General features: G+C 38.1%; 3 protein-coding genes across 4 annotated transcripts in view; 2 read left to right on the top strand and 1 right to left on the bottom strand.

The window, feature by feature from the left end:
• Nucleotides 1-4,179, bottom strand: part of LOC134297893 (uncharacterized) — a 42,605-nt gene extending 38,426 nt beyond the window's left edge. Inside the window, exon 1 of the mRNA XM_062976755.1 lies at nucleotides 4,049-4,179. The gene's annotated coding sequence lies outside the window, so the exon portion shown is untranslated. The remainder of the gene's footprint in view (nucleotides 1-4,048) is intronic.
• Nucleotides 1-4,523, top strand: part of samd7 (sterile alpha motif domain containing 7) — a 29,507-nt gene extending 24,984 nt beyond the window's left edge. For both annotated transcript variants that reach the window (XM_062976757.1, XM_003218155.4), the window contains exon 9: nucleotides 290-4,523. In XM_062976757.1, coding sequence (XP_062832827.1) covers nucleotides 290-562 — 273 coding nt within the window. In that variant the 3' untranslated portion in view covers nucleotides 563-4,523. The remainder of the gene's footprint in view (nucleotides 1-289) is intronic.
• Nucleotides 4,524-8,126: 3,603 nt separating this feature from the next.
• Nucleotides 8,127-23,982, top strand: part of sec62 (SEC62 homolog, preprotein translocation factor) — a 32,730-nt gene continuing 16,874 nt past the window's right edge. Inside the window, exon 1 of the mRNA XM_003218141.3 lies at nucleotides 8,127-8,267. Within this exon, the coding sequence (XP_003218189.1) occupies nucleotides 8,232-8,267 (36 nt within the window). The 5' untranslated portion in view covers nucleotides 8,127-8,231. The remainder of the gene's footprint in view (nucleotides 8,268-23,982) is intronic.

Below are 23,982 nucleotides of genomic sequence, written 5' to 3' on the forward strand. Positions count from 1 at the left end.
AGTATCATTCTCAGAAATGGGCATATGAACTATAATTTCATGCTTTAGTGGAGAAATGGATGAAGACGCCAAGAGATGATTATAGAACTTTGCATTCAAGAGAATTACGTGATCACAGTCAATGGTCATGTTCCTTGGGAAGTGCTAAGAATTATAGCCCAAGAATGGAAGGCTCAGATATCATATGGATCCATCTGTCTTCTGGATAATCTGCTACATATGTATAGATATCACATTCAACTGGCAATATTTCAAAAATTAATCGCTATCATTCCTTGTCTCCCCAAAGGTATCCCGGCGCTTGGGCAGTGCCTTCTACATGATGAACCTTCCCTTGTCCATACCCACTCCATCTGCTCCAAGCAAGCCTTCAGATCCTCCCCCAGATATGGCATCCCCCCTTCACTGCAACAATACTGGTGATGCTCTGGCCAGTCCTACCTCCCAGGACTCTGAACCTTCCAAAATAGTTGAGCATGGTGCAACAGAAAGCAGGGAACATACATCCGATATACCTGGAGCACAGCCAGATTTTCGTATGATCAGCTATCAGAAAAACTAAAACTAATCACACTAAATAACTTACCATTTTTTTAAAAGTCTGCAAAGCATGGACACATGAAATAAACTGTGCTCAGTATTATTTATTGTTTTGTTAATAGCTGAATTACTGTACATCTGTGCAATGAAAAAGTACAATTTATTTAGTAAATATGAAAGCACATAAAGAGACGCAGCAAGATGTTAGGGCAAGTAGATCTCTGGTAGATCTCTGGCTGATTTATAATTGTCTCCAAGCATTCCTCATTCATATGTACTTTTGAAATCACCCCAGTATATGGTTCATGGAGATGATGATTTGCCTTCTCACCCACCATTATTTGATTCACTCTGATTTGTAGACCTTGGCAATCTGAAATAAACAAGAGCTTCTACTGGATTGCACCACTTTTTGCAGGAGAGCTGCACACAATTTAGTCTATTTGCCATCTTTATTAAAATTATTCATTTTCACAAACAGCATTTAGTTTTAAATCACACCAGAATGTCCATATCAGTGGACCCAAATATGCTTCTTCATTCCAATTAAAATTTCAAAGTTGATTGTTTATGAATTCATGCCAATTAATATGTTATCAAGCTAACCTGTAGATTACTTAATTGCAGACCAAAAACAACCCATAAATAGAGTAATCATAGACTAGATAACATAATGCGACATGCGAGGCTTGAAGAATCCAAGGCCGGAGTTAAAATTGCTGGAGGAACATTAACAACATTAGGTATGCAGATGATACCACTCTGATGGCTGAAAGTGAGGAAGAGCTGAGGAGCCTTATCACCAAGGTGAAAGAAGAAAGTGCAAAAGCTGGGTTGCAGTTAAACCCAAGATCATGGCAACTACACCTATTGATAACTGGCAAATAGAGGGAGAAAACGTGGAGGCAGTGACAGACTTTATATTTCTAGGCATGAAGATCACTGCAGATGTAGACTGCAGCCAGGAAATCAGAAGACGTTTACTTCTTTGGAGGAGAGCAATGGCCAACCTTGACAAAATAGTGAAGAGCAGAGATATCACACTGGTAACAAAGGTCTGCATAGTCAAAGCAATGGTATTCCACATAGTAACCTATGGATGTGAGAGCTGGACCATAAGGAAGGTTGAGCAAAGGAAGATAGACGCTTTTGAACTCTGGTGCTGGAGGAAAATCCTGAGAGTGCCTTGGACCGCAAGAAGATCCAACCAGTCCATCCTCCAGGAGGGAAGGATATTAGAGGCAAAGCTGAAGCATTTTGGCAACATCATGAGGAGACAGGAAAGCTTGGAAAAGTTCACAATGCTGGGGAAAATGGAAGGAAAATGGAAGAGAGGCCGACCAAGGGCAAGATGGATGGAGGGTATCCTTGAAGTAACTGGCTTGACCTTGAAGGAACTGGGGGCGTTGACGGCCGACAGGGAGCTCTGGCGTGGACTGGTCCATGAGGTCACGAAGAGTCGGAGATGACTAAACAACTGAGCAGCAACAGCATAGATTAGATACCGCATGGGCCATCTAGTCCAAGCTCCTACCATGTAGCAAAGGCACAATCAAAGCACCCCTGACAAATGGCCATCCAGCCTCTGTTTAAAAGCCTCCAAGGAAGGCACTTTGACCGGACTCTGAGGCAGAGAGTTCCACTGTTGAAGAGTTCTTATGGTCAGGAAGCTGTTCCTGAAGTTCAAGTGAAATTTCCTTTCCTAGTTTTTAAAAATACACAGATTTTATTAGAAAATTACAATGGTGGTGAACAGAGGAAGGGAAGGACAGCATACTAATTGATATGTTCATGAACCACATTTAGAGACGGTGTCATAGATTGCAAGCTGGCATAATATAATTCAATTACAGCTGTTAGATGGTGAAACCTTCCAGTGTGAGTTCACTGTGTAAGCTTCAATAGTGCTATCCAAATTATCTGATATTTATTGCATTTCTTTTCCCTTTTCTCTTGTAGTGGCCCCCTTTGTCTTTTTTAGCAAGAGGATGGCCTCTTTCATTTTCATTCAGTTTAAAGACAAGCCCCAGAAGTGAGCTGTCAAAGAGGTTTCCAACATGAAGACGTCATGATTTTGAGTAATAGTAACTACCTCCACATTTAACATTTACACAATTACGTCTGTCTGCAGTAGCATGATTGTTCTCTCAAAGAGGCAGCGTTTTGATTGTTCAAAGGACAGAACTGTAAACAGGTTTTTACATTATTGCCGCTATTATATCAAACAATGCATTGTTTTTATGTCTTTTTGTCCTTGTAAAGTGAGATCAATCTTTTGCCCTTTCCACATATCCCCCTTCTCGCTCAGGGCTTGATTTATTATTTGCTTTTGGTTGCATTACTTACAGAGAAAGGAGGGCTAAATGTTTTTTGAGGCACATCTGGAAAGCAATGCATTTCAATTTATGTACTTACCAATTAGTACATTATAGGAAAGGGGGAGAGATGCCAGCACGTCAAAGTTACATTCAAAGGTATAACACAATTAATGATAGCAAAGCTACTTAATTTACCAAAAAATTATATCATTTTTATTGTTTCTCAGCGACTTTTAGCAAGAAAGATCAAGAAACGAAGAATGCACTGAGTTACCCAATGAACTAATTCACATTGCAAAAAGTAACAGCGTTTAAATATTATAAGGAGTAACAGAAATAAATTGCTTCTGCAAAGTAACTTTCCAAGCTCATGAATTTTGAACTCTGTGGGCTTAGAGGGCCTCAGAAGGTTTTCAAATCAGAAGACATGAGGTTTGCTAAAGTCTTAGATCAGCTTGTACAATTATTAGATTTCCTGTGATTATTAAAAGCTCTATGAAATGCCCAGCGGGCTTCCTCTTTTAACAGAAATTGAACCTGCCAGCAGCATCCCTGATAGCTGTGCTGCCAAATGATACCGATTAGCTTCATGGAAGACATCGGGTTTTATATCGTTTATTAAGTAATAAGAAGGATAAAAGTGAAATTCTGCATTTGTGAACTTGGAGCTGTCTTCCTGAATAATATTTCAAGGATTTGAAATACGATGTCTTAGCAAGGCCTGACAGAATATGCAAATATGGCCAGAATCCAATGGGGTCCTATTGCATGTGCTGCAAGCTATGACCGCCCACCCCATATATTCCTCACAGACTCTAAACATCAGCTCCAACTCTCTGGACCATGGCTTTATCTAACCAGATTTATCTAACACAGAGGTTCTCAACCTATGGGTCCCCAGATGTTTTGGCCTTCAAATTGTCAAAAATCCTAACACCTGGTAAACTGGCTGGGATTTCTGGGAGTTGTAGGCCAAACTACCTGGGGACCCACAGGTTGAGAGCCACTGATCTAACACAAAGAAGGCAGCATATCATAGGTAAGACCAACACTGATAACTGTATTATGTGAACATATCCCATCATGCTCTTCATGCATAAATGTCAAATCATGTGACAAGGAATTGTAGTGTTCATTTAGAAAGTTTTAAAAAACAATTACTATAAATGAAATTAGTTGAATGAAATTACCGTAAATAACAGTGATGGTGAGGCTGATATTTTAGGAGAGATGTTTAATCTGATGACATGTTGATTTGACAAAAATCAATTCAGCCTGACTTGGAAAAGTATGTTGTCCAAATCCAAACCTGACATCTGTGAACAAATCACATAATAATTATCCCTTAAACAAAATCACCATGAAATGGCTTTTCAGCTCAATGAGCTAGTTTAATGGACTATGACAGCTGGGTAATCTCCCCCTCCCTGTTGACATCGACATATTTTGCACCTTGACCCAGATCATTTGGGATTTTAAGATTTTATTTTGTATGTGACTTTTATGACTGTTTTTATCGTTGTTTGATGTTTTATTGTTGATTGGTCTGTTTTTACTGTTTGCTATTGTTTTATATTGTTGTTCCGGGCTTGGCCCCATGTAAGCCGTCCTGAGTCCCTTCGGGGAGATGGGGCGGGGTATAAGAATAAAGTATTATTATTATTATTATTATTATTATTATTATTATTATTATTATTATTATAGTTGCACAAATATTTTGTTGTGGATTAATATTGTGGTTCAGTATGCCTCAGTCTATTTTTCTGAAAAGTTTTCAGCTCACTATAAATTGTGGTCTGATCTCATGCCAGAGATTTTGCAGGACTTGCTTACTTTTTAACAATCATTCACTGACGTTACCAGAAAGTTATCATGTAGCGTTGCATGCACTAACCATATGCCATAAGTGGATGTTTTGGTCACCATAAAAACAAAGCATACTCATCCTGAGCTATAGGTGGCCCACTTGCTAGAGTTCTTTCCTTGCCCTCTTCCTCTTCCCTCACTTAAGGAAAAGCTCTGAGTTTGGCTATTCTAAGCTCAGATCTTGGAAATGTTATCAATTTTTTTACTACTCCCATAATCCTCACAGCCACCATGACCAACGACTCTACCAGCTGAAGATATAGTAGTAGTCCAAAGTAGTAAACTGTACACCTTCTAGGTAATCTCCCCTTTAATGCATCTATTGTTATTTCCCCCCACTCAATCTCATTGCTAAGAAAATACACAATAGCCAAGATATTCTACTGATCTAGTTCCCAAGAACAAATATCTCACCATCTGGATTCAATGGTTCTCCACAAAGTCAAACTAGCTCAGAAAACCCTTAAATAAGGCAGTATAGATTTTCTGTCCGCCACCCACACTGGACACAAACACACGGAAACAGAGGTTACAAACTGGTTGAGTGAGAGATTACAAACTGCCTTTTACATTAATCCTACTCGATAGGGATGGCATAGTTGTGCACTTTGATTTTATCTGTTGTGGATTTTAATGGCTATTCCAAAGTACATATTATTCTTTCCTGGGGCATGAGAGAGCAAATACAGTACTTTAAAAATGTTTTTATTGCGTTTTAACAAAATACATACATCATCAAAAAGGACAGGGGAAAAAGACACACTTAAACCAAACAAACATAACATAATCCAGTTAAATAATAAAAATAGACACTACTTCAGTGTCTAAGAGCAAATACGTTTGAATCAGCCTTGCCTAATTCACCTTTCTCCAAGTCTGTTTCAGTTATCTTTGAGTAACATCTTGAAACCATTTCCCACAAAGCTTGCATCAGTTACAGACCTGTAATTCTTATTGCTTCACAATCCTTCCTGTCTAGGAATAGCTCCAAAATGTGAACATCTCGACAAAAGAATTGCAGGGGTTAGGCACATTTTAATTGGGATGTATTATTGTTGCATTACTTTTCTTGATTTGTCTTCAAAAACATGAGATGTAAGGTAATGCAAGAGTATTCCATCGTGTCTGCATTATACTAGACTGAATATATTGATCCTTTAGTTCTTCAGAGTTTATAAATAAACATACTACCTTCGACAACACATACTACCTGGAATCCTCTATTGTGTAATTTTACATGTATGTAACTACATAGCAGAGGCACAAATAACCTTCTGTGAATTTTGAAGATACGTAATAGGCCAGAGTGTCCAGATATACATTAGGATTCTCTGATAAGTGTCCTAATACACGACTCTCCTGATATGTATTTATCCTAATAATAAATAATAGCAGTCCATTACTAGATAGTGACATTGTTGTTGACTGCCCTCAAGTCAACCTCAACTTATGGTGACCCAATAAATGAGAGATCTCCAAGTCACCCTATGATTCAGTTCTTGCAGATTCAGGGCTGTGGCTTTCTTGATTGAATCTAGCCATCTGGAATGTGGTTTTCCTAATGTGAACAGGAGAGGGAGGGGGAAAATAGTGGGAAAAGTATGGAAAAATGGTTTATTATTATTAATAATATTATATTTATTTATACCCTGCTTTATCTCCTCAATGCACTGCCAAAAGAGATCAGGCAATCCCCTACATTATCCAATTTCCGTAAGGAACTGAAGACCTGGTGGTGTCGGCAGGTTTTTGAGTAATTACATTGGACATTTCACATGACTGTACCAAATGCAAGATACTTCACTTCGGCAGAAAAAATGGAAATCAAAGATACAGAATGGGGGACGCCTGGCTTGACAGCAGTGTGTGCGAAAAAGACCTTGGAGTCCTCATGGACAACAAGTTAAACATGAGCCAACAATGTGATGCGGCTGCTAAGAAAGTCAACGGGATTCTGGCCTGCATCAATAGGGGAATAGCGTCTAGATCCAGGGAAGTCATGCTCCCCCTCTATTCTGCCTTGGTCAGACCACACAAGGAATACTGCGTCCAATTTTGGGCACCGCAGTTGAAGGGAGATGTTGACAAGCTGGAAAGCGTCCAGAGGAGGGCGACTAAAATGATTAAGGGTCTGGAGAACAAGCCCTATGAGGAGTGGCTTAAAGAGCTGGGCATGTTACCCTGCAGAAGAGAAGGCTGAGAGGAGACATGATAGCCATGTACAAATACGTGAAGGGAAGTCATAGGGAGGAGGGAGCAAGCTTGTTTTCTGCTGCCCTGCAGACTAGGACACGGAACAATGGCTTCAAACTACAGGAAAGGAGATTCCACCTGAACATCAGGAAGAACTTCCTCACTGTGAGGGCTGTTCGACAGTGGAACTCTCTCCCCCGGGCTGTGGTGGAGGCTCCTTCTTTGGAGGCTTTTAAGCAGAGGCTGGATGGCCATCTCTCGGGGGTGCTTTGAATGCGATTTCCTGCTTCTTGGCAGGGGGTTGGACTGGATGGCCCATGAGGTCTCTTCCAACTCTACTACTCTATGATTCTATGATTCTACCGCCGATTTCTGGGCCTGAATATATTGCACAACATTTCCCTAGCCTAAAATGATGCATTTTAATACATTGGGTTTATGGTTCCCGTCCCCTTGATCTGGTCATGTAAGTGTTATTTGTTGTTATAATTGTATTTTTTACTTTGTTTAATAATGTGTTATGTTGTTATGTAATGTTTGTGTTGCTTTTATGACTGTAAACCGCCCTGAGTCCCATCTGGGAGATAAGGCAGTATATAAATAAAGTTTTATTATTATTATTATTATTATTATTATTATTATTATTATAGCGGACTCAAAGTAGGGACGAGGTTGATTACATATGAATTTTTTTCTTTTTTTGTTAAATTGTTAAAATATATGTTCCATAAAAGTCACAGCCAAGTTTGTACCTTTCTTGTAGACCTTCTGAATGAGCACAGACTACATTATCATCAGCATATTGGAGTTCTATAACAGGTGTTGTTGTGACCTTGGTTTTGGCTTTCAGTCTGTTGAGGCTAAATAGCTTGCCATCTGTCTGATAGGTGATTTCCACGCCAGATTATGTGGTAATGTAGATCAGGCCTGGGCCAACTCGGGCCCTCCAGGTGTTTTGGACTTCAACTCCCACAATTCCATTGTGGGAATTGAAGTCCAAAACACCTGGAGGGCCCAAGTTGGCCCAGGCCTGCTTTAAAGACTGTGGGTTTGAATCCATCTCCACAGAGGCCTCTTATTTGACTTTAAAGAGTTTAACATCCACTCCTTCCGGTCACTTAACTCTGCAGAAGGCGAGAAAAGGCGGGAAGAAGAAGCGGAGCCCTCCATTTTATCCCCCCTCCCCTCCCCGCGCGCGCCGTCTCCCATGGTTACATAACGTCCAGCGCGGCTTCTCGCGAGAGTTTCTAGCTCCTCCTCGCTCCCCCCTCCCCCCTCAGCCCCCACGTCACCGGGAGACCAGACGGGGACAACATGGCGGAGCGGAGGAGGCACAGGAAGCGGGTCCAGGTACCGCACTCGAGGCTTCTCCTCCTTCTTGAACCGCTTCCTTCTTTCTCCCCCCACACTCTGCTTTGTCACCATCCTCAGCCTCTTCCTGTCCTCACACACTGTTGTTGGTTCATCCCTCTCTTCCTCCCCCGACCCTCCCCTGCTTCTCTTTAAACCACAGGCCCAACCGCCTCAGGCCTTCCTCCCTTCATCTTCTTTGGCCTCTATTTCAATGGGAGAGCTGTGAGGCTGTGCAGCCCGATCTGGCTTCTCTTCCTCCTCCTACCATCACTATTGCATTATCATTAATGTCATTATTACATTATCGCATGCATTATCATTATCACCAGTTATTCATGTAACAAATTAGAGAGATGGGCCGAAACTAACAAAATGAAGTTCAACAGGGATAAATGCAAGATACTTCACTTTGGCAGAAAAAATGGAATGCAAAGATACAGAATGGGGAATGCCTGGCTAGACAGCAGTACGTGTGAAAAAGATCTTGGAGTCCTTGTGGACAACAAGTTAAACATGAGCCTACACTGTGATGCGGCAGCGAAAAAAGCCAACGGGATTCTGGCTTGCATAAATAGGGATATAGCATCTAGAACCAGGGAAGTCATACTCCCCATCTATTCTGCCTTGGTCAGACCACACCTGGAATATTGTGTCCAATTCTGGGCACCGCAATTGAAGGGAGATGTTGACAAGCTGGAAAGGGTCCAGAGGAGGGCAACTAAAATGATCAAGGGTCTGGAGAACAAACCCTATGAGGAGCGGTATGTTTAGCCTGCAGAAGAGAAGGCTGAGAGGAGACATGATAGCCATGTATAAATATATGAGGGGAAGTCATAGGGAGGAGGGAGCAAGCTTGTTTTCTGCTGCCTTGCAGACTAGGACGCGGAACAATGGCTTCAAACTACAGGAAAGGAGATTCCACCTGAACATCAGGAAGAACTTCCTCACTGTGAGAGCTGTTCGGCAGTGGAACTCTCTCCCCTGGGCTGTGGTGGAGGCTCCTTTGGAGGCTTTTAAGCAGAGGCTGGATGGCCATCTGTCAGGGGTGCTTTGAATGAGATTTTCCTGCTTCTTGGCAGGGGGTTGGACTGGATGGCCCATGAGGTCTCTTCCAACTCTACGATTCTATGATTCTATACTGCCACCCCTGTGCATGGCTATTTACAAATCAATAACAGCAAGAAAATGGATACTCCACAGATACATAAACCTCACTTACTTAGTTTCCAGCAGACCCCTCATCCACTGAGCATGCCTGCCATCGTTGTGGGCGAAACATCAAGAGAGAGTGCTTCTAGAACATGGCCATACATCACGGAAGGCTTACAACAACCCATCAAGAAAATAGTTCCCTGTCCTCAGGCTTGTAATCTAAATTAATACCCTTCACAGCTTCATCCTGAATATCATTGGCATCATCCCATCATCACTATTGCATTATTATTATTATTATTATCATGTCATTATTACATTATTGTTAGTATTATCATTATCATTGGTTATTCATGTACTGCCACCCCTGTGCATGGCTATTGACAAGTAAAAACAACAACAAAGTGGTTTCCTGCCCTCAGGTTTACAATCTCATTAATTCTCATCCTGAATATACTTTGTCATCCTATCATCATTCTATAATAACATTATTATTATTATTATTACTATTACTATTACTGTTATTGTTCTATTATTATTGTCACAATCAATTATTTATACAGCACTATCACTGCAAGGCTTTTTACAAGTAAATAACAGCAACAAAACCGTTCCTTGCCCTCAGACTTGTAATCTAAATTGATTCCCTTCACAGCTCCATTCTCAATTCCCTTTGCATCCTTTTCCTTACTGCACTTTAGCATCACCATCAGTTATATATATATATATATATATACACACACACACACACACACACACTGTATACCACCACTGTATTATATTATTGTTGTTATATTTATTTATATCTCTTCTTTTTGGGATTGGGATGTAAATCTCCCCTCTTCTGGGAAGAGTTTCTGATACATATGGGACACCTACAGAAAACACCAGAGGGATGCTACTACTTCCCTTGGAAAGAGCCCAAGCGCAATACATTTACGCTTTTCAGGTATCATCTCTCAGTCCCCTTTCCCCACCAGAATACTTTACTTACCACTCACCAGCATAGAATCATTGAATCGTAAAGTTGGAAGAGACCTCACGGGCCATCCAGTCCAACCCCCTGCTTGCATTCTTTGCTTTGCACATTGGCTGAAGTGCGTTTTGTACCTTGTTCCTTTACTTCCACAGGCACAACAAAAAGCTTTTCCCTCTCCATGCAGAAGCTCTCCTGCCCAGTCTTTTATTATTCTGTCATCATCATCATCATTATTGGTTGGGGTCCATTATTGTTATTGATTGTGGGTGCATTTTGTACCCCATTTCTCCACATGCACCTCCTGCAGTCACAACACAGACATCTCCCCATTTCTTCTTTCTCTGCGCACAAAAGCTTGCTTTCTATATCTTTTTTTTATTCTGTTAACATCATCATCATCGATATTGTCATCATTGGCTGGGGTGCATTATTTCTATTATAATTGGTTGAGGTGCAGTTTGTACCTCATTTCCCCACCCAGACTCCCATAATCACAAACACAAAGCTTTTCCTGTCTCTTCTTTCCCTCCACACAGAAGCTTTTCTTCCCAGTCCTCTGGTGGCAAACTGAAAGCCTGGTTTCTTTCGAATTTTTTCCCATATGGGTGACCTTTACATGGATTCAAGTCCAAGATCTTTTGGGTTGAGCCCAAATGGCTTCCCTTCCAGCATAATGAAGATTTCTGTCTCTTACTGTAACATATGTTTACATCTTCCCCCACTCCTTGCCGACTCTTTCATTCATATTTCCTTTGTTGCACCATGCTGTGGCATGAATTTCTCCCATACAACACTTTATTGCTAAGTGTTTCCACAAAACCAAGAAGGAGGTTCCCAGAAGCTGTTCTCAACACCTCTAAATGTAGAAGAATGTCTTCTTCTCATAACACTTGAAATGTATATATTCTAGTTTACTGTGAGAGTTTCCTACTTAGTGAGCATGAGAGTGTTCTTCATTGCTGTGTTTTGTGGACCTTGCATGGCGTGCGTTAGTAAATGCTATCCTGTCGTTTGCAATAACAGTTTATCACCTTTTACCAGTCCTGCTATCTTAGCACACTTGGCCACATATATTATCATATGCACTCACAGCTTCTATCATCCTTACATTCATACACAGCCTCACACCCTCTTTGAGAGTGTTTCTTCTTCGATGTTCCAGATGTATTGAGAACACATCAATGAGTCATTTTTTCTGCAGTCAACTGCAATAATTATTTTTGCTTTTCTCTAATGAGAGGGAGGTAATGTCATTTTCTAATTTAAAGCTAGTATTAATAATGTCTACATTCTTAGATGGTTTGTGTTATATATGCCATGTATACCTGTGTGAGGTGTTGAATACATTGTATCTGCAAAAGAGTGGCCCTTTGAGGCCATACTAAATTATTTTAATAAGAAAATTCAGAGAAGCATGTACACCTGCTGACTTGATTAAATTAGAATATCGGAATGGGGACTTCCCTGAAGGAGAGTTTATATCAGACATCTTTGATACAATACAGTAGGTAACAGAAATAATCCCTTGCCTTTCTTTTACAGTAAATACCATATGTCAACAACTAGGTCACAATCTTAGATTTCTAACATGGATAATTATAATTTTATGCATGTTAGTGTGTAAATGCAACAATAAGTACGACTATTGTTAGATTTATTTATATCCTGGTTTTATCCCCAAAATTGTCAGTCAAGGCGGCTCATAGTTTCAGGCACAATGCATCTAAAAATAAATATTAAATGGAATTAAACTATAGACAGTTTTATTGTTAAACAATGTTTTTCCCCGGTCAGAATAGTGAAATCAGTGAAACCCAGATAGGATGACTCTGCAGTAACTTCCTGTCTGTTCACTAGACTAGTCTTTGAAGATGGAGAAATTTCTCAAGCGTCAGTTTCTGGCAATGCAGAGGGATGAGGACGGGGCACCTTTACTCTTATGTATATAATACACTACTACTCCCCCCCCCTTTTATCCACAGGGGTATATTCTAAGACACTCAGTGGGTGCCTGAAATTGTGAATGTTACTGATTCCTATATATACTACTGTATGTTTTTCCGCTTATACCTACCATACATATAATAAAGTTTAATTTATATATTAGGTACACCAAGAGATTAACAACATTAACTCATATTAAAAAAAACAATTATAACAGTATATTGTAATAACAATGAGGGAAATACATAGTGTCATTTAAAACATGGATTCTTTATGTCTGGAAATTTCCATTTTATATTTTTGGGCCATTGTTGACCATAGGTAACTGAAACTGCAGAAAGCGAAACTACAGATAAGGGGAGACTATTGCATAAATGTTGTTCTGTGTCTTCAAGTTATTTCCAACCTGTGGTGACTCTTAAGGTAAACCTATCACTGAGTTTTCTTCGTGAGATTTGTTTAGAAGGGGGTTGCCCTTGCTTTCCTCTGCTGCTAAAAGAGTGTGACTTTCCCTGTGTCACCTGGTGGGTTTCCATGGCTGAGCATGGATTCAAATCCTTGTCTCCAAAGTTACAGCCCCACTGAAACAGCTACACCAAGCTGTTCTGCTATTGTTATCTCTGACTAAACAATCCAAGCAGTTTTCCAAACTTTTTCAATGCATTGTGAATGAGCCATATGTTACACTCCTCCTGTCTTTTTGGAAAACATATTTCACCTGATTAGCACTAGATATAATTTGTCAAACTGCAACAATTGGCAAATAGCAAACGCCCTCTAAAACTGCTTAAAGCTATTTTTTCCAAAAATGATATGGGGATTAATATTCACATTTTCTGAGTTATACATTACAGCCACCTATGGCTAGCATTAATAAGAAAGAAATTAAAAACAAGACAGATAAGAAAGCACATATCCTTTTTCTCCCAAGTCATTGTTGAAAGATCATATTGACTAGTCCTGGAAGAAAATCCAGGACTAGTCAAAATTCAGGGTTGGTCGTTTCTGAAAGGATTTATAAGGGGAATCTGGGATTTGAAATTCATTCTGCATTCATCGTGGCCATCAATTTTGCACTGCAGTAGGGCCACAGGAGAGATAGTCATGTCATCAATGCCTTTCTCCTGTTCTTGGTTGCTGTATTTCCATAAATATTGAATTCAGAAGGTGCATTCTCTAAAAAATAATAGCAGCCTGCAGATCCTCAGATCAGTATGATGCTTTTATTTTTCAGAGAATGCACCCTCTGAATACAGCTTTCTTTTCAGTATCAGCAAAATCACCCAGGAATTAGCTTTCCTTAAAATGTAGGAGTCATTTTTCAGGCAACACAGATGATGTTTGGGATTGAGGGTAGTTCCATCAGTGAATTATTGGATCTGCACTATGTGTGGAGCATGAATATATGCCTGTAGTAATTATGCTAATGAATGGGAGAAATTGTCATATCATCATATCCCCCCCCCCCCCCCATTTCTGTGATGCACTTGGATAAATATGAATCTGTACCGATAGTAATATACCGTAAGTGCAGATCTGAAAATGCTCATGCTGCTATTCTTTCAGGAAATCAACAATCCGAATAAAGTCTAATTATAAAATAGATCTGCAAACTCTCTTTTTAGGCATGTGAAGCTGGCTGTAGTAGTAGGTATTATTCTGAATAATCTGGAGATCTGAAGGATGCTGTGAAACACAGAATAGTCAGAAACCACTACCAAGTCTTCCACTTTTTCCAACTCGCTTTAGTTTCTACATATTTTATCATATATAAAAATTGATTTATTTATCGTGTCAGAAGCGAACCGAGGGTACAAGTTGTAATGTATTTGAAAACACAAAGTTAAAAAACTTGCAGCGTAGAAATTGATAACTAAAATGTAACTAAGATGGATCAGTATATTTAATCACAGAAACAGAACACAAAACAGATTGACATACTTCTCTTAAACAGTAAAGTATGTGGAAGGGAAGTTTCTAGAAGTACCAACTTCTAATTGCCAACTGCTTTCTTAGTTTTGAGATAAGGTAATCATAGTTACAGTAATTATTTGAGATCAATATTTTTTATGTTGCTTTCAGTCCCTCAAGCACATGTTATTTGTGGTCATTTAATTAGAAACTCTCAGTCTAAGTGTATGAAGAATAAGCAGAAAAACAGCTATTTTCCATTATTTGAAACAGAGCCGGGCAAATTGCAAGCCCTAATGCATTAACAACAAAGTCTTATTTTATCCATACATCAGAGTTACAGTTCAAAGTCAGTCAGCATGAAAGAAACCCAATTATTGTTTTTAAAATTACTATCTAAATATGCAAGATATTGTCCCATTTCTCAAACATTCTATGACAGAAATCAAGGCTGCAATGATACAGCTGCACGATTAACACAAAATCCCACACATCACAACATTCTCTGCAACGTTGTACAGTGATTTTTTTTTAAAAAAACTATTTACCTTTTTATGACAGATAGATTAGGAATTTACTATGGTTCCTAGCATAAATGCTTAAGGGGATTTCGGGTTTTTTAAGTCAAGTTTTAAGATGGATGATTGTAGGTGAACACTTTGTGCTCTGGAACTGAACAATCATAATAATAGATACCGTTGTTCTCAAGTCTTAACTGTTAAAAAGGTTATGTCATTACAGTAGAGCCTCACTTATCCAAGCTAAATGGGCCAGCAAAAGCTTGGATAAGCGAATATCTTGGATAATAAGGAGGGATTAAGGAAAAACCTATTAAACATGAAATTAGGTTATGATTTTGCAAATTAAGCACCAAAACATCATGTTATACAACAAAATTGACAGAAAAAGTAGTTCAATACGCAGTAATGTTATGTTGCTTTTAAAAGTGAAGTTGTACAGCTGTGGAAAATTATTCATACTCCTGCAGGAATTAGAATATAGAAATAAATACAAATGATCTGCACTCTAGATTGATGGCTTCATAAATTACATCTTATTATAATTTCCAGTGGGCAGCGAGAAGAAGGAAGAACATACTGTGTTTTCAGTTCATCCTCTTCTCTTGCCTCCTGCTCCCAGCAGCTCTCTTGGGAAGGCCCGTGCAGTGATACATTCAAATCTGGAACTTCTAGAATGAGGTGGTTTGCTTAGCTGGCAGACCTGTCAGCTAGGCAGCCATCAAGTCAAATCTGTGTTACACTTTCAGCAAGACACTGGTTCAAGTCTTTGCAAATCAAGTTATAATGAAATTGTTACCTGGTGCTCTGGCTCTCTACTTCTGTCTATGAGAAACAGCCATACACGATCAGCTTCAGACTATTCTCTGCTACTAAGGTTGCTGCACTGCCTTCAAAGGAAAGTTTTAGGCCAGTTTAATGGAGTTATCCATGCAGGTAACCAGCCAGCACAGTCTCTTCTCAAGAGTTTTTCTGTGCTCACTTCCTTACTTGTGAAAGTGATGTTAAGTGCTATTAGCATTTCAACTGGATTTAAATGGATTGAGATTTGAATCAGTCAAATTTCTTAAATCTTGCATCCTGTTGTTTGGAAATGGAAACAAAAGTTCAATAAGTTAATTAAATGTAATAAATTCAATATTTTCAGTATATAGCAGTATGGACATGTGTGCTTAACTCTAAAACAGGGGTTTCAGTTTTAAATTATCAAATTTCTGCAATATTTGTGTGTTAAGTTTGTAAATCCATTTCATTTTCCACTTTTGCTTCAACAATTACTATAGTATTCTTTCTTAGCATGTTACACCAAAGAATAAGATTTTAGTTTATTTTTCTTCAAAGCATTCAACTGAAAGATGCAATAATCAAAGATTAAAGAAGCAAACAGATAATCGTGTTAATTATTGAAAAGAGATGTATTATTATCAATACGTTGATTCCAATCTAATTTTCCTTCTTAATATGTAACTTGAAATGCTTTCAACACTTTCAGCCAGCATGTTTCTGGTTCAGATTTAGGTTTTGATATATTATACACAGTATAATATGAGCAGAACATATTCTATCTATCTATAAATGCCGATTAATCTCTCATGTGAGTTCAAGATACAAGGAAGGGAGTATGTTGTGAGGAGCAAAAGAAAAATCCAGGAATATCAGAAATAAACTATTCAGCAAGTATTTTTTAATTTTTTTAAAAAATAACGTGAATGTTTCCCATTGTAATGTACATGTCCATACTTAAATTTTTAAAAGAAAAAGATTTGAAAACTAGATTTTCTGATCATATGGTGGTATAACATGTATCTTAGTTGTCCTCCACTGTTTATTTGGAGCAGTGCAAAGAGCATTGAGAGTACAAGGCCTTTCTTGTCAGTTCCTGTCGAACTGGCTACGTGCTAGTAGACTGAAGGTGAACCCGGCAAAGACTGAGATTCTTTGGCATGGCCGCTCGACTGGTCTGACCCATTTGCTACCCACCTTCGATGGTGCTGCCCTATCTCCTTCGCCTACCGTTAAGAGCCTGGGTGTTGTTTTGGATTCGCAGCTGACAAAGGAAGCTCAGGTGCTGCTGCTAGCAAACAGGCCTTTTTCCATCTACGACAAGCGAGGCAACTGGCACCTTATCTATCTGATGAGGCTCTGGAAACAGTCATCCATGCCACGGTCAAGTCTAGTCTGGACTATTGCAACGCCCTGTATGTTGGCCTTCCAATGTCCACGACCCGAAAGCTCCGTATTGTTCAGAATGCGGCAGCCAGGCTACTCACAAGAACACCCATGAAATTCCATATAACACCAGTGCTGCAGCATCTGCATTGGCTTCCAACTGATTACCGTGGTCTATATAAGATGCTAGTTCTGACCTTTAAAATTCTTTACGGCCAGGGCCCATTTTTTAAAATAAATTTTTATTTTTTAAAACACAAAAAATACATACCGTAGACATACAAAACATTTACAATTCCCAGGTGCCTTAGGGACCGTCTCTCATTCTCCCATCATCGGAGGTCACAACGACGATCTCAACGCGACTTACTTTATATACCGGGTCCTAGAGAAGTGCATTTGGAAAGGACCAGACGCAGAGCTTTTTCTATTTCTGCCCCTGCCTTATGGAATGCCTTGCCGCCCTATATGAGAGCCATGCGTGAGTTAGGGCCTTTTACCCTAGCACTCAAGACCTGGCTCTTTACTAGAGCTTTTAATCTATGTTAATTTTATCAATATTTATATGTATGTATTTTTATCCTCTACAATTTTATCTTGTAAATCGCCTAGGGCATCTTGGATGGAGGGCGATTAATAAGTAATTAAATGATGATGATGATGAAAATTACACCTTTGTCGTGCTTATGAAGAACTTTGGGTACATGTCATACTTAATATTTTATTACATAATTAATCTCATGATTTTATACTGCATTTGTATAACTAGGTTCTTCTCCGTAGTTTCTAAGTTATCAATAATTTAATAAATTGAAGACACACTGCCATTCCAAGCTGTATTCAAGGATTTCAGATATTTGAAAGACTGAAGGTGGAACTTTATTTCTATTTTCAAAAGACAATCTTGCATGTATTTGATATCAACTCACTATGGTATAGAATCTCTTGTGATAGGGAACACAGGTACAGAGGCATTCTTATTCAGATAAGCGTTTTGGAGAACCAGTAACAGATCCTTGTGTGCATTTTTGCTGCGTATACAGAACTGCTGTAGTAGTAATATATGAATTGGGAAGTCTTGTGTTTTTCCTGCATATTCTCTCTATTGCTTGATTTTGGATTAAGCTATACTCCCTTAATCAGTGCGCTCCTAATGGACAACAGCTTTCTGGCCATTCTCTTTGCAGATGACCAGAGGTGTATTAATGACAGCTCTGGAGAGTACTAGGTGGGGAATTGAAAGGATGGTTTGAGCACTGGCTGGATGGAATATTGTGATAAAGTTTACCAAAGTTCAGAAGCATAGTATAGGGCCTTTCCAGTCAGGCGCTATATCCCAGGATCTGATCCCAGGTTTTCTGCTTTAAACTAGATTATATGAGTCCTTACTGCCAGATAATCTGGGATAAACAAAATTGGGATCAGATCCTGGGATGTAGGGCTCGTCTAGAAGGGCCCATAGTGAGCAACGTCAGTACATGCAGATGGGTGTGGTTTTACATTTATAGGATGTTTTGATCTTGGAGTGATTGGTATTGCTGTAGTATTTTAGTATATTAAATAATTCTGAGATTATAGCATCTGTCAACATTTTTGGATTTCTTTTCAAAACTCCTGATTTCACTCTGCTCATTTCTGACTATCTTTTTTGCTAGTATTTATGTATGTTAGGTTTCTTGATTTAAAAGACCAGAAATTCCTCTGTTAAGTTACTAACAAGGAAGATTTATCATTTCAGTGATAATGATTGAATTTATAGGCACTTAAAATAAGTTGATAATAATTGTACATTTATAATTTGACAATCTGTAGACCACATTCTGTACACAATAAATTGCTCAATTCTTTCCATACAAACAACATGTTTCAAAGACCACAGAAACTGAAGTATTTTAAGCCTTAAAACCTTCCATAGTTGGTCATGATAGAAATAATTCTGGTCTTAGTTTCCTACTCCTGTTGCGCCATTCCTCAACAGCCTCTAGCAAAAAAAGTATGTAAAAACTACTAAGGTGAATATGTAAGAATTTAAGGATGTGCCAACATGCTTCTCCATTTGCATAACAGTACTTCCTCCCCAGCATTGTCTCACACTGTGAAAAGTAGTCTTCCACTCATTCCTAGGATTTTCTGCAATTGTCTATTCAAGAGTATTAAGAGCAAATCTGCCTTATCTAATAAGTATATAGTTAAATACTAGAGGTGTTCTTTTTTACCACCCGAAGGCTTCATGTGGGAATCTGAAGATGGGATTCCAGAAGATATGCCCCCATTCTGTCCTCAGCTTCCTCCAGATCTGTGTGGAAATGAGCTGGTTAGTAATTTTGTGAGCTGGGGGCAAGGGTGAGGGGTTTTGTTTCTTAGACTTTTATGTGGATTTCTATTTTGCATCATTTTGGAATAATGTTTGTCCTGAACTGGCAATATTTGCTGGTTTTGTTGCAAATAGCAATGTTGATGTTATATCAGAGCAGAGATGATGCTGTAGTTCCAGATATAATGTATTGTGAATGCCTATAGAAAGACGGCGTGTCATTAATAGCTTAATTTTATCTTTAATGTTCTTATGGATTTAAAGTCCTTGGACATTTTCATTGCAAATAACATTTGAAATGAAAATGCACGGGTGTATTTTTATGACTTCTATTTCTCTTAGTTCTTGAAGTCAAAAATACAAATGTGTTTATTTACTTTACAATGTATGGCTGTTATTTCAATAGTGTGGTTAGAGCCTAAAACATACATGTTCCTATTTCTTGTCAGGAGAGAATACTTCTAGAACATGGCCATACAGCCCGGAAAACATACAACAACCCTGTGATCCCAGCCATGAAAGCCTTTGACAACACATTAAATCTAATATAATTTGACTCTATTCCTAACTAAATCTAAGGCCTGGTTCTTGCTGAGATTATAAATCCATTTAAATGTATGCTGAGAGCTCACATGATGGAATGCTGTCCCATATAAAACAAAATGTCCCTTCCAAAAGTAGAGTAGGACAAGAAATGTAGCCTATTTTTAAAGCCTAAATTGATTCTAGATTTCTAAATTGATGGAATATTTTATTTTATTAGTTGTAAAGTAGTAAATTTGAGTTTGTTACTGCAGTGAGCATGAGGAGTTAGTGATAAACATGTGCCCATTCTTTCCCTGGAATGCTCTACTCCATTTTCCTTTCCTCCATCTATTTTTCTGTTGAAATGTAGATGATAAACTTTTTGTTACTTATTGTTAAAAATGCAATGTACCTTTGATAGTGCTATTTCAATAATAATAGCAACATGCTTTTCTGGAAGTACATCCTGTACATCTCTGTAGAACCTACTGTCAGTTTGTTTAGGATTTTGTTGATGGCTTTTCCTGCTATTGTGATACAATGCAGCAAAGAAGGTGAATGCTGTTTTAACCTGTAACAATAGAAGAATAGTTTCCAATTCAAGGGAAGAAATTGTCCCAGTATAGTCTGTACTGGTCAGGCATCATGACAGCCAGATCTGGGGACATTATTTTAAGAAGGATATAGACAATCTAGAGCTTATTAAAAAAAAGGGCAACGAGGATAATAAGGAGTATGAAGAACAAAACCTTTGAACAAGGTTGATGGAACTGGGGCATGTTCAGTTTGGTGAAAACAGAGGGGTGACACAATTGCTCTCTCTAAATACCTCTAGGACTGTCACAAAAGAAGGGGGGCTGTTCTCTACTGATATGGAGAGTAGGACCACATCTAATGGTTTGTCTTTATACGAGAGTAGATTTCAACTGAATCTTCTTGACAACAAGTGTGGCTTGGCAATGGAACGGATTGCCTAACAAGGTAGTGGGGTTTCCTTGCCTAGATGTCTTCAAAAAGAGGCTGGGCAGTTATCTGCTGGGAATACTTTGCCTGGAGATCTTGCACTGAGTAGAGGGTTGAAGCTGATGGCCCATGTGATCACTTTCATCTTTATAATTCCAAGATAACTTTCATTTCAGTCATTTTCACCTTGTATTTGTATGAGATTACTATAGAATTGGCAGATTTCAAGATTGAGGATTGTTTATTGTTTGACATTCATAGCCTTCTGTGAGCTATTTGTCCTCAATTATTTTTTAATCTCAACCTCTTTTATTTTGTTTTATTTCATTTTTACTAATCCTAAATATTTGTTTGCTATAGGAGGATATGAGTGGGATTACATATAAATATTAAATGAATTGGTTTGACTACTTTTCATTTGCTACATAACCAGAAACAAACAATAGAATTAGTTAAAAATAGTTTATATGTTCAGGTTACCCCACTGCTTTGCAGACTCTGCATACATTTTCCAAACTCCCCTTCCTGAATTCTTTTGTATTATGCTCTCTGTTTGCAAAAGAGAATTGTGGCTGTGAAACTGTTGATATGACTAGTTAGTGTTATTAGTAGGTCTTCTTCTGCACTTCGTTACCAGTTTGCAAAAAGAAGTAAAAGGCAACTGTACCATAAATAAATGGGCTTCATTTGCTTAATATGATTTTCTTTCATAGATAAAAAATATTTCATGCCACAAACATGGTTTCCGTTTTACGTTGATAGCTTGTCAAAGCAAGAGTTACCTAATACTATAATTTTTCATGTTCCTTAATTTGTGATTGTTCAAAGGACACGTTCATAAGCAATTTCATCAATTGTTTTTTTAACGTATTTCTGTGTGGAATATCAGAAGAGGAAAAATACTCAAACCACTATTTTAAAATTGCTTCAGTATTTCCCCCAATCATGTAACATTTTTATAAACTACAATATAGGCAAAATCAAACATCCTAAGTAATATATGAAACTAGTCTAAATCATACTGTAGTTATTCTTAGAAAGCTTAAATAAAATACTGATAATTCTAATAACAAATTTAATAAAAATCTGACAGTGCAGCCAATTAAAGATTTCATTAGCACATTAAAACCAATAGCAAATAACATTTATTCATCATGGACAGCAAAACATTTTTAAATAGCTGGCTTTTTGCTTCTCAATGGAAAACATTGTAAGGGTCAAATGTGCTGTACTTCATAGTGTCAATTCTGACATAAAGCTCTATAGTTTTAGCTCCTAAATGGAGGGAACTAGAACAAGCTTTTTATCCTCCTAAACGGAGGGAACATAGAACTAGCTTTTTATCATAGATCTGAGAGACACTACTTATGATTACAAAATCAAAAAATGTATAGTTGTCATTTATATAATGATGCGCAAATCCAACAGTTTATTGTTGTCATTTTTATGTTGGGATATGCAGAATAAGACAATTTATGGTTGTCATTTATGTTATGATCTGCAGAATCAGACAATTTATGGTTGTCACCAGCATGTCAAAGCAAACAACTTACACATAATAAAGGAAATATGCATTTTTATAACTGGTGTGGCAACTTAATATATTGCCAGAAAAAGAAGAAATGCAGGATCAATAAAAACAAGTCGGAAGAGGACAAATAATATTATTGTGCAGAAGCAGAATTGGAAATAATTAATATAAACTGAAGTACCGTATCTCTCACTATAGCCACAACTTTACTGGATTGGTGCTTAATCAGCTTTCCAATGGTAATTCCGAAAAGACCAGTTCAAGGCCCCACTCACTTCTCACATGATTCTTTGGGTTTTAATCAGATTTCTTACATTGGAGAGGTCTTCAAATAGAGGACCACCTCACGTGAAATAGTGCACATGGGCATCCTATTTGTTATATAACAAAGCTGCTATATGTCTAGATAAGCTGCTATATGTCTAGACTTTTTAGAGCCAGGCCTGAATTGAACACAATGTAGTGTAAGCCAAAGGAGTTATTGAGCTCAAATCCTTGTCTTTCAGGAATAGCCTCTACTTCTCACCAGGCTAGTAGAAGGCTACTGCTGTCTTCTGATAATTCAACAGCAGCAGAGTGTAAGGTTCATGACCAGGCTAGGCAGTTTTTATCCTTCAAGGAAATGTAGCTTTCTAAGACTAGTAAACTCATATTTCCCCCTTGCTTTCCCCAAACTGAAAAATCCTCAGTGTGTGGTAGATAAGATATTGTGTTTTATGTGGGTTTTTAGTTTTATATACTTAAAAAAACTTGTGTATTTTTTCTTGAAAAAATACTTTAAACAAATCCTATGTGTGTTCAGTATTTGAAGATTTTATGTTCAACAAACTAGCTTCATGGATATCTATTATACAGGTGCTATCAAAAACTGGACGAAATTTTAATATTTCGTCTGCTTTCTTACAATTAAATGGCTGCTATTCTGAGCAGCCGTGCTTGGTTTCCCAATACAAGGCAGATGCCCAGAACACTGTCCCATTGCCATCAATCCACGTAAATACCCAGTTTTCCATTGCAAAAATATTTCAGCTTGGGGGATAAATTTGTACTTATCCAAAGAAGATACTCCTCTTATGAAGATATACAATGATTTTGTTTTAGAAATTTCACTTTTTTGTTTTAGTATTGTTTATGGTTTTGAAAATCTTTTCATAGTCTTGTGACAGAGTATTAATTCTGAAATAAAAGCTTAACTGAATTCACTTTATTAAAGTGGTTCACACGTATAGGCTTCTCTTAGTATTTGATATCTCAGTGGTAGATAACTCAGCTATATGAAGGTAATATATCTGAGGCAATGGGCGTTGTTTTGAAAACTGTGTATATGATGCTTGATCTCAGAGGGCTTACTCAAATATGCAGTTCACTGCCTAATTAAGATACCTACTCTGTTTCCCCAAAAATAAGACATCCCCTGAAAATAAGACCTAATAGAGGTTTTGCTGAATTTCTAAATATAAGGCCTCCCCCGAAAATAAGACCTAGCAAAGTTTTTGTTTGGAAGCACGCCCCCTGAACAGAACAGCAGAGCATGCAGGATTGGTAAATGTACATACCATAGATTGTTATACATGGAAATAATGGTAGTAACAAGAAATTCCTGATAAGATTCAAACTTTGTCTGGTTATGCTGGTTTGTGATGACAACTACTGTACAGTATATAATAAATGTTCATTTTTTTGTGCAACAATAAATGTGAATTCTG

This window comes from Anolis carolinensis, chromosome 3, assembly GCF_035594765.1.
Source record: "Anolis carolinensis isolate JA03-04 chromosome 3, rAnoCar3.1.pri, whole genome shotgun sequence".
Taxonomy (NCBI): Eukaryota; Metazoa; Chordata; class Lepidosauria; order Squamata; family Dactyloidae; genus Anolis; species Anolis carolinensis.